The sequence below is a fragment of the Lynx canadensis genome, chromosome D4 (genome assembly GCF_007474595.2).
Source record: "Lynx canadensis isolate LIC74 chromosome D4, mLynCan4.pri.v2, whole genome shotgun sequence".
In the NCBI taxonomy this organism is placed as follows: Eukaryota; Metazoa; Chordata; class Mammalia; order Carnivora; family Felidae; genus Lynx; species Lynx canadensis.
Window position 1 is genome coordinate 31,945,402 of NC_044315.2, and position 16,361 is coordinate 31,961,762.

Below are 16,361 nucleotides of genomic sequence, written 5' to 3' on the forward strand. Positions count from 1 at the left end.
TATTTTTGTTAAAATTTTTTTCAAATGTTTATTTAATTTTTGAGACAGACAGACAGACAGTGTGAGCAGGGGAGGGGCACAGAGAAAAGGTGACACAGAATCTGAAGCAGGCTCCGGGCTCTGAGCCATCAGCACAGGCTCTGAGCCATCAGCACAGCTCCCGACACGGAGCTCGAACCCACGAATGGTGAGATCATGACGTGAGCCTAAGTCGGATGCTTAATTGACTGAATCATCCAGGTGCCCCTGTATGTCATAATTTAAAAACTCTTTGGTTATACAAAAAATTAGATGGAGAAGTTATGCTACTGTTCTATTTCCTCAAAATGGCTGCAACAATATCTTCCATCCCATATGTTCTTCTTACATGATTTTGATACCCCTCCCATCAAGAGGTGGGGTATCTATCCTGTCCCCCTGACACTGAGTGGGCTTTTGTGAATGTTTTAGTCAAAAGAGTATGGTAGAATGATGCTATATGTCTTTCAAACAAAGCCATAAAAAGTGATACAGCTTATACTTTGCTGAGTGCAATTCTCACACTTGAAGTCTTCAACTACCATGTAAGAAGCCTAAGCACTCCAAGGCAGCCATGCTGTGAGAAAGCCCAAACTAGCCCAAAGAGAGAGATCACATGGAGAAGTCTGAGGGAAAGTCTCCTAGGGAGAGATGCCTAGCTAATCCCCAACTGCTCTAGTCCTCATTGTTCCAGTTTGAGCTGCATCTGATTATAATAGCTTAATGAATTCTGAGCCAGAACTCTAGCTCTCCAACTGAGCCAATTCAGAACTCCTATGTCACAGAAGCTGTGTAGTCACTAGTGCTATTTTAAACCTCTAAAATTTGTTTCACAGAGCAAGTTGTAACTAGCACTGACCCCGTAATCAGAAAGTTGAGCCCTAACTGCCTTCAGTGGGGGAATCTCAGCTGAATTGATCCAAAGACCATCAGAAAGGTTCAGCAATAGGAGGACCAATTTTATAGGGAGGAAGGGTGCCTGGCTGGCTCAGTCTGTAGCCCATGCTATTCTTGATCTCAAGGTTGTGAATTTGAGCCCCACGTTGAGTGTAGAGATTACTTAAAAATAAAATCTTAAGAAAATTTTTTTTTGGAAGTCAAGAGAAAACATGTGACTGAAAACATGGATAAATTTTAAGTCTTTAGTGAGAATCCCAGGTCCCCACTTCTATGTGAGCCATCAAAGAACCAGAGACACTATAGGAAGGATAAGGATTATTCTCTGAACAAAGTGAACGGAGAAGCCTTGACAGAAACAAAAGAGGGATGGCTGAAGAGTAAAGAACTCTGGCAAAAGAGGAAGAACACAGTGGGTCACATGTACGTGTCCAAATCACTTTCTCATTTGTTAGAGACAAGGTAGACCGGAATGATCTCTAAAGCAGATGTCCACAGTAAAAATCTGTGATTCTATCAAAAAGAAAGAGCATACCCTTTAAAATATAGCTAATTTAAGTAATAAGCCACAATATGAAGTGTTTTTTAGTCAATGGAAATTCTAGTTCACTTCTCATAACGTGTAGTTCTTTTAGAAATAGCACTAGAGATTATAACAAAATCTTCCATTAAAAGGGTATGGATGGGCCATGGTATAAATCTAGGGCTGTAGACCCAAAGCAACAAGAGAAAGGAAAGATTATCAGAACATGCAAAAGTGAGTCATGTAGAGTAGGCCACTGTGAGAGGAATAGTGACTTCCCAGGAAGGCAACAGACAGCTAGAGGTGAACTTTCAGAGGGGGAAGCCAGAAGAATAAATATGCTGACCTTATTCTTCCAGTTTACTGTCTGTGCTTCCTCCCTACTGGCTAGATTCAATTGGAAACCTGAGAGCACTGATTCCATTGATGTATTCCTTGCCCTTAGACTCCAGGAGAGCAAGCAGATAGCTCTGGTGGAACAAAAGGAAGACCACCAACATAGAGATGCTGATGAAAAGATGATAATCCCACCTTCAAGGGGAAATTGAAATTCATTTTTAATGTATATGAAAGTTCTTGAGTTTGAACAGTAGGTGAGAAAACTGGAGATATTCTGTGGTATGAGGAGTCTAGAATAATTAGTTCAAAAACCAATCTTTTTCTGTTTTGCCTGTTTTGACTTGCAGAAATATTGAGTCATGACTGATGGCATAAATTTTAGTATTTACTCTTTATCCATGAAAATAATTCCTCTTCTCTTCGATTATTCACATCCAAGTTGTGTCAGCAATACATGTGATAATAAGGTATGTTTATGTCAGAACTGTCTCGTATTTTGTTTTTTGTCAGAGAACTTCTATCTTGCTTTTGCAACTTAAGAATTTTCCTAAGCAGGAAAAAGCACTGTAGGGAAAGAGGTAAAACCTTAGTTACAATATGTACTGTGCGATGAAATACAGAAACACATTTTGTTACATACAGAATGTATTTTGTTACATACAGAATGTATTTTGTTACATACAGAATCACTATTTGCAATTACTTATTTATATCCTAAGTAACTTACTACACACATAGGCTTATGTTTCCAGAAGTAATTAATTTGTTCTCCACATGACAAATATATCTTTTCTGGGTCTCACTCTCTAAGTCCTGTCCTACCAATCCTTTAGGATCTATATTGACTAAATTAACATAAATCCCATACATTCCAAGTAGATACCACTCTTGACAGTTGTCTTTTCCCCCCAAGAGTTCTCCACTACATTAACAAGGATAAATCCCCTCATGGGGGTGAGTACAGAGGTCTTGACTAGTTCCTCTGTCAGAACTTTTCTACTTCCCTTAAAAACTTTGGACTTATTTTTCCAATGGTCAGTTACATATCTCCATCTAGTTCAGTTTAAGAGCATCACCATTTACCCAAGCCAACTCATTTTTCTCCTAAACTAGAAACTCGGGAATTAGTCTCAGCATTTCACATTTCCACAACCCTCATATTCACACATTTTACAAGTGTGAATGAACAAGGGTTCATTTTCTAGAATATTCTGGAATCTACCCTTTCTTCTCTTAGCCACTGCCACAAAATTTCACTGAAAATGACACAATTGCTTCTTCACTAAACTTTCTGACTTCATTTCCCTTTCCTTTCCCTGTCCCTTAGTTTTTCCCTAAGACATCCTACAACAAACCTTCTACTGTCTTTCCAGATGCATATTTAATCACATTGGTGGGCTCCCTAAAATTTTAGTTTCTCCATGGGGCCCACAAAACCTACTGCTTTGAATGCTAATCTTCACACTCTGCCCTTCTCTATTTAGTCAACCTTTCTCTGATATGCGATCTCTTCTGACCTGTAAAAATTCATACCCTCAGTCTGTGCTTATGCACTCTCCCCTCTTTGGGCATTCTCTGCTTATCTAAATCCTCTCCATAATAATACCATGAAAATAATTTATTGTGTACTACCAATGAATGGGTACTACGTTAAACACTATATATTCATTAAATGTTGTAAGCACTATTTTACACTGAGGAAATTAAATAATTTGTCCAAGATCACATTTGAAGTAAATGTCAACACTAGGATTATAATTCAGATCTATCTCAACCCATGAGTTGAACATTTAAATTCTGTCCCCATTACAATATAACATCTAACTCAGGTCAAGCTGTACCCCATCCTTACACATCTAGTGTAAGTGTAGTCCTCCTTCTCTCATTGCTAATTACTGCTTAAACTGACAGCAAACTATTTTATGCTAAATGATTCTTTAGTATTTTCATTTTTCTAAATCTTACCTAAACTAGGTTGTAAATTCTCTGTACACAGAGAATTAAAGAAACTCTTAACATGCCTCCACAAGAGTATAGCATATTCTTTTTAAAAAAAAAAAACTTAATGTTTATTTTTGAGAGTCAGAGTGTGAGCAGGGGAAGGGCAGAGAGGGAGTGGGACACAGAATCTGAAGCAGGCTCCAGGCTCTAAGCTGTCAGCACAGAGCCTGACACCTGCCCAAATCCTACAAACCATGGGATCATGACTTGAGCCATGCAGGTGCCCCTAGCGTATTCTTTTCATAGCAAATAGCTATCCCTTATTGAGGCAGGTTAGAAGTGTGCTTTACATATCTCCATCATCTCATTTACACATATAATGAATATTCAATATTTGCTTTACTTAAATCAGGAGCAGACAAGATGAATTATATTTAGAGGATATAAGTGAATGTAAAATTTTCAGCAAGAGCAGACACCCAAAATATGTGTATGTATTCCATTTTTTGTGTCTCTTCCATGTTGGGTCATCCTTTTTTAATGTTACTTCTGGACTTCTCTGTACTTGTAATTATTTGAATTGATTATTACAAAAATGCTGCTCTGCCTTTATGGTAATAATTAGCATCAGACTGAATATTCAAGTTACGGATTTTGGCAAATATAAAGTCCAAATCTTGTTTTAATATATATATGTATATATATATATATACATATATATATTATTTTATACCTATATCTCTAAAGTGTTTCTGCTTTCATATGCTCTTTTCCTTCTTATGAAAGCATTTTCGTTTTAAATAAACCCACTGTTAAGCAATGCTGCGATAGGCCTATTCCTGAGAATTTACTCCTGGTAGGATCTTGGGAGTTTTTTCCTCTGAGGGGTGTAGTTCCTCATCCTTTGTTAAGTGTTTTCCATGACCCCTCCATCCCTTAGGTCAAAAGCGCACCAATAAGGAAGGTTCACAAACAACGTCCTGGAGAGCGGCCCACCGGGCGGCGACACCAACACGTCTGTGGCCAGAGGTCCAGGTGTGAGCTCATTGGATCGGAGAGATAGCAGCTGGACCAGCGGCCTGCGGAACTGAAGCCGCCACCTCTGCCCAGCTGTGGAAAACCGCAGGAAGTAGGTTTCCACGCGAAGGCAGCATTCGGGCCCGGCGGGAAGTTAGCAAAGCAGGATCCTGGGTCCTTTCCTGGGCAGCGGGCCCCGCCAGGCCCCATTGGGGGCAGTGTCCCGCCGAGCGCGGTGGGACAGGCTCACTTCCTTGTGTGCTTTCTCAGAAATCTAGGCCGTGCCCGCCCGCACCCCCATTTTCATGATCATACAAGTGGACGCCAGAGTTTATTTTGGACATGTTTTTGAGATCACAGAAGCCGTATCCACTAGACCTGAGGAGTTGCTCAGTCCCAAAACCGGTACTAAGCCGGGAACCCCTGTGGTAGGCTTTGTAACGGCCCGAAAACCAAAGGCTAGAGGGCGTGTTCAGGGCCCAGGTGCAGGCTTAGAGACAAGTAACTGCTCTCGGTAGCCCCGCCCCTCAGCCCGCCCTCCCCGCACGCGCCCATCTTAGTTCTCTCTGGTCTGTAGCTTCTTCCCTCGCTGCTTCCTCTTTAAGGCGGAACCGGGCGTCGATCTCGCGAGATCCGGGTTGGCGCCGTGACCTCCATGTGGGAGCTAGAGCTCTCTATAAGTAAACACTCCGCGCGGCGCAGACAAGGCTTCTTCCTATTTGTGAGGCGGCGGTTGCGGTAGTGGCGTACCCTGCGACTGGTTCCGGTTTCCTTTCCTTCTCGGCTCCGCTGGGCGGGCGTGAGGTCTAGCAGTCACCGCCGCCAGTGGGGCCCAGCGTCTGGTCGGTTTCCTTCGTTTGTGCGCGCGCTCGCCCGCCACCCGCAGAGAGCCGGAGCCTCTGGGGAAGCCGCACGGGCCGGGCGGGGCGCGGCGTCCGAAGAGCAGGGGGAGACAAAGCCGGGCCAGCCCCCTTTCCCGGAGCCAAGATGTGGATCCAGGTTCGCACCATCGACGGCTCCCAGACGCGCACCATTGAGGACGTGTCTCGCAAAGCCACAATTGAGGAGCTGCGCGAACGGGTGTGGGCGCTCTTCGACGTGCGGCCCGAGTGCCAGCGCCTGTTCTACCGGGGCAAGCAGGTGAGGCGTGCCCACCGCACCCTCTCGGGAAGCCCGGGGTGAGGGCTGCAGGGCGCCTCCAAAACGCGTGGGCTCGGCGGGCCGGAGGGCTTGGTTCGCAGCGCGTGTAGAGAGCACCTGGTTCCTCCTGGGTTGGGCAGGTCGCGAGGCTCATAGCGCATGCCCAGGGCCCGCCGAGGGGGTGCAGCGGGTCCCTACCAGCTCGTTGTGGAAGTGCGCCCGGAGGGGTGAGAGGAGGGGACGCCCAGAGCGCAGAGACCTTACCCCTCTTTCTCAGCTGGGCAAGAGCAGCTCGCAGCAGAGCCCGCTAGAGCGTCTGGGTTCCCTCGCTTCCCGCGCTCAGTGGGGTCCGGCGCCCCTGGAGGCGGGGAGGGCAGCTGGCTCTGGCGGCCATGCCACGGTGCGGGTGGGGAGGGCTGACCCGGCTAACGGCTCACAGTGCTTCCGCGGCTCGCAGATAGGAGAGGGGAAACTTAAAAATCGCTTCCTCTTTGGCACAAGATCCCTAGTTCTGCCTCCTCGCTGTGAAGGGTTTTGAACACACAGCGAATCTTTGAAGATTCGAAGGTTTTCCAAAACTTCTGGCTCCCTTCCTTCACCTTCTCTTCTAAAATTGAAATCTGTCTTGAAGATTGGAGACTTGGGCTGAAGGAGCGAGCTCTTGATGTAATTCGGCATCGGGTTTAAGCTGCCAGGTATAGGCAAGGGGGATTATTTTCAGAGTGGAAAAGAGTACGAAAGGCTGTTTTATTCTTCCTGTTCTCACCTTCTAATGTCCCCCTCACCCAAGCTTTTAACACTGCAACTGGAGCATAACCAGCGGTACGTACAAGGCTGAAAGTGGTATTGGCAGTGAGTGAGGGTGTTTGTGGGTGTCTCTAGTAGTTACATGCATGGTATGGCCCTGCCCTGACCTATTGAATATTTTACCTATACCAGAGGTCTCTCATGGTCTATACCTAGAGGCAGGTCTCTATTTTGTCTTTGCCTTATTATTATTTTTTAATTCACTAAAAAAGGTGGCATTCTCCAGTTGGGTAGACCACAGTTTGGCTCCAGTTCTGTGGTTTGGAATAAATGTAGCTTGTTGATTTGGTGGAAGTAACGTTTTTTTTTTGTTTTGTTTTTTTATTTTTTTATTTATTTTTTTTTTTATTTTTGAGAGAGACAGAGACAGAATGCGAGTGGGTTGGGGCAGAGAGAGAGGCAGACACAGACTCCGAAGCAGGCTCCAGATTCTGAGCTGTCAGCACAGACCCTGACACGGGGCTCGAACTCTGGAGCTGTGAGATCAGGACCTGAGCTGAAGTCGGCCACCCAACCTACTGAGCCACCCAGGCACCCCAACGTTTTCCTATAGCCACAAAGGATTTGAAAGGAATATTTTTCTTCTCTTCATAGGTTTAGCTTCAAAAACTACCCAGAAATTTCAGAGTAACAAGATTATGCTCAGAGAAAGTGCCAAGGTTATTTTAATTTGTTTTTATTTTTAATTTATTTTAATTTTTTTTAATGTCTACTTATTATTGAAAGAGCATGAGCAGGGGAGGGGCAGAGAGGGGGAAGCACAGAATCTGAAGCAGGCTCCAGGCCCTGAGTTGTCAGCACACAGCCGGATGAGGGCTCGAACTCACAAACCACGAGATGGTGACCTGTGCCACCCAGGCGCCCCTATTTTGTTTCCAAATAAGTGGTAGCATCTTTCATATGTGTTTGCAGCTCTTTTACGTCGATCGTTTACTGTTTGACTTGTAAAACACATGTTCAATTTTTAGTTGTAAATCTTGCTTTTGAAATCGTGTATGTTAAACCCCATGTAGCTTTATATTGCTGTACCTCCAGTGATCCCTTTTTTATCTTTTGGTCAAAGATGAAAATTAGGTTATCAAGTCTTCTGAGTTTTATTTTCTAGGTAGGGATAATAGTACATGAATTCTGGGATACTTAGGTGACTTCAGCACAAGAGAGAAATGAAGCATGAGAATATATTCCTGGGCAACACACCTAAAGTCTAATTATCAAATATGCAAAAAGAGAACCTGCACATGGCTGCCTTGAGGAAAAAGTAGAAATAGAGTTACATTTAGGTCAACAAAGTAGACTTCCAGTAAACCAGGAAGTCAGTTCCAGGTTTAGGGAAAAACTGTTCAGGGTAATTATCCTTTTGTACTTCTTCCCCCAGGACTCTTAACTCACTACTTTGATTTCTTCAGCTCAGTGATAAAGCAGTAGGGATGAGGAATGGACCTTCGGTGCCCCATTGAGTTGAAGACAGAAGGATGACACTGCTCTGTTTTGTTTACTTCTCTGTGAGCTAAGTAGCCATGGCAGTGATTATTATCTCTTTGGAGTTCACAGTGCATGGAGAGAGTAGTATGTCTATAGCAGACAACTACTGGATTGGCATCACAGGGCTTTCTCTCACTTGTAAACTGCCTTTGTGCTTATCAGAAAAAGGCACCCCTTACTACATAGTGAGAAAAAAAGTCACAGATAAATTTATGGTGTCTGTGATGTAAGTGGTACCCTTTCTCCCTTATTCCCCACCCCTTTTTGTTAGGATTGTTACTTATAGTCTTTGGTATATATCACTTGTGGATATTTATTATAGATGCTCAGCTCACCCCAGAATTGCAAGTGGTTGAATATAACAAGACTGCATGGGAGATTCTCATGACCACCAGAGTTGAAAAATAGTCGGTCTCCTAATTTCTTACTCTTCAAAGTATGGTCCCTGAATCAGCAGGACCTGCAGCCTTAGCTTCACCTGGGAGCCTCACGCTACACCTATCGAAGTAGAATCCATATTTTTAATAAGGTCCCAGGTGATCTCTATGCAAATTAAATTTGAGAAGCAGAGTAATTGATTCCACTTTTGTGGGTCAAAATAGCAATTCTGGGCTGTGAGTTCTGGTTAGAGTAGGGTAACCTCACTTGGACATTATTCTGGGAGTTTGAGTGTGCATCCTGGGGATTGGGTCTTTAGGGAAGAGTTAGGTTGATGGATCTCTAAATATTTTGAAAATCCGGAGCTTTCCTACTTTTAAAGGAATTTGTTCCCTCCTCTTTTTTTCATTTGTATCACTGTAGATGGGACATGAACCAAAGCTGAAGAAAAACGGAGTAGTTGCTTTTGCCCCTAGATTCTGTTTTCACATGGATTACAAAGTAAAAGTTTTTGCCTATTTAAAGGGGAAAGAGAATGTGTATGTCATATTTATATTATATATGTGATGGGAAAGATACATAAAAGTTGTCAACCTCATGCCCTCTACCTGCATTCTTTATCAGTAACCCCTTTGGAATGAATTCTCCTCCCCTGACTTCTCAGCAGTTGTCAGTTGGTGTTTGCTTCCTAGTTTTCCCTTGCATCACTTTTCTAGTTCTTACTGTTACCTGGAATTTCTGACTTCAACCCAATACAAATTGAAGACTGCAGTCTGGCAAAAAAACCCAAAAAACAATAATAAAAAAATTCTAGGGCCATTCCTGCCTTTCTAGTATTCTAAGACTGTGCCCCTGTCTTCTAGGATGGCAGTTGGAAACATTTTCAGCTATGAGACATTGATGGACTATAGTTACATGCCTGAAATGCATAGGTGTTTATAATTTCTAAGTGACTCAATCTCTTTCTTACAGTATAATATAATTGACAGTGATTCCAGTCTGCACTTTCATTAATTTGGGGGCACTTCACTACTTTTCAAGTACATTCATTCCAACATTATTCACAATAGCCTAGCTGTGTGGAAGTTACTATGCAATGGCTGATAATCACTTTTTTTTGAAAACTGAATACCTATGAATTAGGGAAGGAGTAGATAATGTGGGTAAAAGTGACTCTCCTAGCAAGCATGAATAATTGAAGGAAAAGTTACATGTTAATGTAAACCTAACTTCTATTATAGGGCCTCATTCCTTGATATGCTTTGTGTTTTACTACACACATTGCTTTTCCTTTCAAACGAAATCCCATTTGAAGCAGCTTATGTTATTTGCACCAATCACTTGGTAGAAACTAGTCAGAGGTATTGAATATGAGAATGTCCCCACTATCGCTCTGACTCTTGTGCCTCAGATTTCAATGGAAAAATGTTTATGGAAGCACTTTGGATTTCCAGTTATTTTACTGCCTTCACAGCTCTCTTCATTTTAGGAAATGTCCTTCCAGTTAATTTGCATGTACTGTACTGTTTTGGTTTGGTTTGCATGCCCTATAAATGTTAACAGAGTTTTTATTTTCTGCTTTGAACACTGTCATAATGTGCAATAGTTGTATGTTTGATCACATTGTACTTATTTAACTATTCCAGAACTAGTATGTTCTCACCTTTTTTGGGGGAAAGGAGTATTGGAGAATGTCAAATGAAGGTGTGAATGTATAGTTCTTTTGCTCCTTGAGTTTGTTTTCTCCAGGAATTCAGGATTAGAGGAAGTTGTTGTTTGCTAATATTGCTTACCTTATTTATTTATTTTTTATTTTTTTATTTTTTCAATATATGAAATTTATTGTCAAATTGGTTTCCATACAACACCCAGTGCTCATCCCAAAAGGTGCCCTCCTCAATACCCATCACCCACCCTCCTCTCCCTCCCACCCCCCATCAACCCTCAGTTCTCGGTTTTTAAGAGTCTCTTATGCTTTGGCTCTCTCCCACTCTAACCTCTTTTTTTTTTTTTTTCCCCTTCCCCTCCCCCATGGGTTTCTGTTAAGTTTCTCAGGGTCCACATAAGAGTGAAAACATATGGTATCTGTCTTTCTCTGTATGGCTTATTTCACTTAGCATAACACTCTCCAGTTCCATCCACGTTGCTACAAAGGGCCATATTTCATTCTTTCTCATTGCCACATAGTACTCCATTGTGTATATAAACCACAATTTCTTTATCCATTCATCAGTTGATGGACATTTAGGCTCTTTCCATAATTTGGCTATTGTTGAGAGTGCTGCTATAAACATTGGGGTACAAGTGCCCCTATGCATCAGTACTCCTTTGCTTACCTTATTTAAAAACAAAACAATCTCTAATCCCTATAAGGACTTATCTGCTTATTGACCTGAGAGACTCCTTAAGCTTATTTGGAATAAGCATGTTAACTAACCTGTGAGATGGTGTCTAATTCCCCCCTGGGAAATTTGTGAATTTTTTGATCCCATATTGTAGTTAAAACTGAACATCTGTAATGTGCAGGATTGTGCTAGATGTGTTTTGGGACCACTTGAATTAAAATTACTCATCTAGTACATTTAGTAAGTCTATCAATATTTATGGACAAACTTTCATTCTTTGGTGGATTTTGGAAATATGGCCTTATTGTGTTAGGGAGTTGAGGATTGGTGACAGGAATGATATACAAAGAGGGGGAAATGAATAGTGATTAAATTAGTAATGTTTCTGGGGAAATGATAGTTTTGATATTTATGGAGTTTGGTTTTATTACTGTATCATGGTGAAATAGCCAACTGATTTTATAAAGAAACAAAATGGAGACTTTTAGTTTTCGAGGGTTTCTGTAACAAAGTACTAAAACTTACGTGGCTTAAAACGATAGAAATTTATTGTCTTCTATTTCCAGAGGCTATGAGTCTGAAATCAAAATATCATCAGGGTCTTGTTCCCTGGTTCTAATCGAGAATCCTTGTTTCCTTCAGCTTCTAGTGTTTGCCAGCAATCCATTGTTAAGTTCCTTGGCTTGTAGGTGCATTGCTCCATTCAGGTGGCTGCCTCCATATCTTCCTTCTGTGTTTGTTTCTGTGTTCCAAATTTAAACTTTTTATGAGGATGTCAATTACAGTGGTTTAGGGCCCACTCATATGACCTAATTTTAATTGATTACTTCTGTAAAGATCCTGTTTCCAAATAAAGTCACATACTGAGATATTTGGGATTAGGACTTCCGCAAATTGGGGAGGTGGGCAAGGTCTCTACCAAAATATGGGTAAGTTGCAAGATAATTTATTCACTATTCATCCTGGAAGACTTTTTATGATACAACTTGACAACCTTTACAAATAGAATTAGAGAACTTTAGGCAAGTGGAATACCATGAACAATAATTGTAATTATTCTTCAATTTTTTTTTTGATTTAAAAAAAAATTACAGGGGCGCCTGGGTGGCGCAGTCGGTTAAGCGTCCGACTTCAGCCAGGTCACGATCTCGCGGTCCGTGAGTTCGAGCCCCGCGTCGGGCTCTGGGCTGATGGCTCGGAGCCTGGAGCCTGTTTCCAATTCTGTGTCTCCCTCTCTCTCTGCCCCTCCCCTGTTCATGCTCTGTCTCTCTCTGTCCCAAAAATAAATAAACGTTGAAAAAAAAAATTAAAAAAAAAAAATTACAGTGCTTCAGAAACATAAAATTTTTAACTTAATGTCTTTATGAACACAAGATCATAAAACCTCTTACTTTCAAAATTCACCTTCCTTTCTTACAGTGGATTCAGATACTGTTAATTAAAATAAATAAGACCTGGTGAGAAATCTAGAGTTTTTCTGCCTGGGTGTTGAAGTCACAGAAGCAATGGTACATTCTTGGTTTCAGTGGCTATCTGTCTTCCTGATAGGTAATACAGAATGATTCTTAAGAATTTATTGAGGTCCTGAGAAGATGCTGACATCAGAGGCCATAAAGTAGTAGGAATGGTTTTAAATTCACTAAATTGCATTGCTATGAATTTTGTTTTAATAATTTGGCTAGGACATTTGAGTAACTAAAGATGTAGAAAGATCAAATTTTGAGAGAAGCATTTTAATCTTTTTTATTCTTTTTTTCTAGTTGGAAAATGGATATACTTTATTTGACTATGATGTTGGACTGAATGACATAATTCAGCTACTAGTTCGCCCAGACCCTGATCTTCCTAGCACATCTAAACAGACTGATGTACAGGCCAAACCCTGTTCTAATAGCCCACCTAAAGTAAAGAAAACCCCAAGGGTGGGACTTTCTGGTCAGCCGTCTACATCAACTTGTGATTTTCTTATTGATCCTGGCATTGGGCTATATAAGGTATGTTGTCTTCTTTAGACTTCATAGTTGTGAGAATACAGATGTCTGTTCTCTTTAGAATGTTTCAAATGGCAATCAATCTTCACTTATTTGCAAGTAAAGACTGAGCTGTTGATACTTTAACTTTTAAAAGTAGTCTTTAAAAATTGTGAAGTATATAGATAAATGTATATAAAATGTATAAGTACAGTTTAAAGAATATAAAACAAAAACCTGTGTAATTGCAGTGAGGTTAAGTAGAATAATGCCAGTTCCTTTTTAAAGCCTTCTGTGTGCCTCTCCCAGAACATATCTCCCTCTTATCTGAAGAGGTAAACTATCATGATCATTTTGTTTTGTTTTTCTTTAGTGTTACTACTTATGTTATCTCTAAAAAAATGATTTGCTTTGCCTATATTTGAAGTCTATCTAATGGAATTCTACTTTTTCACAGCTTTGATTCTCATGCATATAGTTGTATTTTACTTTTCATTATTACATTATTCTATTAACATGTACAGTATATTTAATCCATGATTAATAGATACATTTGGGCTTTTCCCAGTTTCAGCTATTTTGAACTTTTGTGTATCTAGGTGCACATGTTCTAGAATTTCATTAGGAATTTTTGTCTAGAAATAGTGCTCGTTCACTCACAGGATGCTGCACAACTGCTGTCTACTGTGTTCCATTGGTCTGCTTGTGTATTTCTGTGCTTATACTATTCTAAGTACTAGTAGCCTAGTAGACTGTACCTCCCTACCCCCCATCTCCCAGATCTATTCCTATTCAAGGGTGTCTTGCTTAACACTTGCATGTAAGAATTTTAAAATTAGTTTGCCAAAACTCTGCAGATAAATAATATGGGATTTTGATGGGAACTGAATCTATAGAGTAACTTGGAGAATTGACCTTCATTCTTGAACATAATGTCTCCATCAACTTCGATCTTTACCTCATTATCAGTTTTCTCTATATATCTTATTCTAGTAGCTGCATTTTTAAATGCTATTATAAATGGTTATCTTTTAAAATTGTGATTTGTTTGCATACATATGGAAGTGCAATTGATAATATTTATTGACCCTTGTATCTACCAACTTTTTCAAATTCTAATAAATTTTGTAGAAATAATTGACAGTTTTGCTTCTGTCCTTAAAACTATTTTTCTTCATTCATACTGGTTGGGACAAATTGGGACCTAGACTCAATTTTTTTAGAGCATTTTTAAGGCGAAAATTTAAAAAATTGGTAGCTGAAATAAATTATTTAAGAAAATGCAAATAGAGATAATTTTTGATCTAAGGAGAAATGCAGAAAGTCCATATGTATATAGAATCAAGAAAACCCACCAAGACCTATATCTCCAAAGTACCTGGTCTAGATGGCTACACTGATAAATTACCTTAAACCTCTATTGTATTATCTAAATTGACCCACATCTTAAAAAAAAGGAAAGCTTCCAGTTGCTTTTTAAATTTAATATAATACTAATTCTAAAACATGACAAAAAGGACACCAGTATCACTACATATTGATGTAAAACCTAAGTTATATTTAGCAAATAAAATTATGATTATATGTTAAAAGAACATAATACCTTGACCAAGTATGGTTTGTCAAGAAGTGGGATAGTTCGTTATTTGGATTTTTTTTTTTAATAGAAGTTTCAAGTATATAGCTTTATAGTTTGCCACCTAAAATTCAGGTGTACAGCTTTATAATTTGATAACACTACAAGGTGATCACCACGAGTCTAGTTACCTTCTGTTACCACACAGTTGACTCCCTTCACCCATTTCACCCAACCCGCAATATAGTAATATAATTCATCATATTAATAAATAAGTGATCTAATCTTAAAAGGGGGGTCCATTTCTAAATTTTAAAAAATCCTTGGTAAGTGAAACAAGGAGAGTGGATGAATATTTTAAACCATACTTCATATAATAGTGGGGAAAAGCCAAAAGCCTTCCCATTAAAGACAGGAGCCACAGAAGTCAGTTAATGCTGTTACTTAACGTCTTTCTAGATGATGCAGATAGGCAGGAGAACAACAAAGTGTAAATATTGGAGAAGGCAAAGTTATTTATGAATATATGGAAAGACTAAGATAAACCTATTAGAATGATGTGAACAGTCAGTAAGGTGGCTCTTTAAATACCAATAGCTTTCCTTGTTACCATCATTTAGTAAAAGAAAAAAAAAAACTTACAATAAGAAAATGTAAAGTCTGGGAATATTAACATGATATGAGCAAGACATATCAATTAAAACTTCTATGGGGGTGCCTGGGTGGCTCAGTTGGTTAAGCATCCAACTTCAGCTCAGGTCATGATCTCACAGCTTGTGAGTTCAAGCCCCGCGTCAGGCTCTGTGCTGACAGCTCAGAGCCTGGAGCCTGCTTCGGATTCTGTGTCCCTCTCGTTCAGCCCCTCACCTGCTTATGCTCTGTCTCTCTCTTTCTAAAAATAAATAAAACATTAAAATAAATAAATTAAAAAAAACTGTTTTATGTAGTACTCAAAATTTAGACAGAATTATTAATATTGAAAGTCCCCTTATGGAGATTTCATCCCTCTGAGTAACCAGTATTTTCTATGTTTTTTTCTAAATAAATTTGTTATTTTAGGACAATTTTAGATTTATAGCATAATTGGGAAGATACTAGAATTTTCCATATATTACACACCTGGTTTGCCCTGTTAACTTTAGCATTTTACATTAATGATACTATGGTACATTAGTTATAATTAATGAACCCTGTCTCCTTAGCTTTTATCTAATGTCCTTTTTCTATTCCAGAATCCCATCTAGGGTAGCATATTTACATTAGTGCGATAGAAAATGGTTGTTGAATTTCCTTAGGTTCCTCTTGGCTGTGACAGTTTTTCAGACTTTTCTTTTTGATGACCTTGACAGTTTTGAGGAGTACTGGTCAGATACTTTGTAAAATACCCTTCTATTAGTATTCATCTTGTTTTCCTCATCATTAGACTGGATTTACATATTTTTGGAGGAAGACCACAGAAGTATAGTGCTATTTTCATCACATCCTATGTAGGGCATAAGCTATCAGCATTCCATTTGCTATAGCTTGGGTTTTTACATCAGTAGTTAAGTTATCCCTGTTGCTATGAACCTTAATTACCTGGCTGAGGTAACATTTGTCAAGTTTCTTCACTGTGAAGTTAATTCTTCCCCTACCCCTTTTTCCATGCTGTAGTCTTTGAGATGAAGTCCCTACCTGTAGCCCAAATTTAAGGAGGGAGTTATGAACTCTACTTCATGAAGGGTAGATTACCTACAAAATGTATTGGGAATTCTACATGAGAGACTGATCTCTTTTCCCCCATTTATTTTTTGTTAGTCATTTATTCACATCATTAGGGATATTTTTTTCCACATATCCCTTCAGTATACCTCCATTTTTGTGGGGTTTTTTGTTTTTGTTAAAGCACCTTCTTTCTGGCCCTAGAAGTTGCTCCAGGCTCATCTTAG

General features: G+C 39.9%; 1 protein-coding gene across 2 annotated transcripts in view; it reads left to right on the plus strand.

The window, feature by feature from the left end:
• The first annotated feature begins 5,294 nt into the window (after positions 1-5,294).
• UHRF2 (ubiquitin like with PHD and ring finger domains 2) overlaps positions 5,295-16,361 on the plus strand; it is an 87,668-nt gene continuing 76,601 nt past the window's right edge. Inside the window, exons 1-2 of one of the 2 annotated variants that reach the window (XM_030294294.1) lie at positions 5,295-5,875; positions 12,648-12,881. In XM_030294294.1, the coding sequence (XP_030150154.1) occupies positions 5,723-5,875; positions 12,648-12,881 (387 nt within the window). In that variant the 5' untranslated portion in view covers positions 5,295-5,722. The remainder of the gene's footprint in view (positions 5,876-12,647; positions 12,882-16,361) is intronic. The other variant, XM_030294291.1, reaches the window with a different exon arrangement.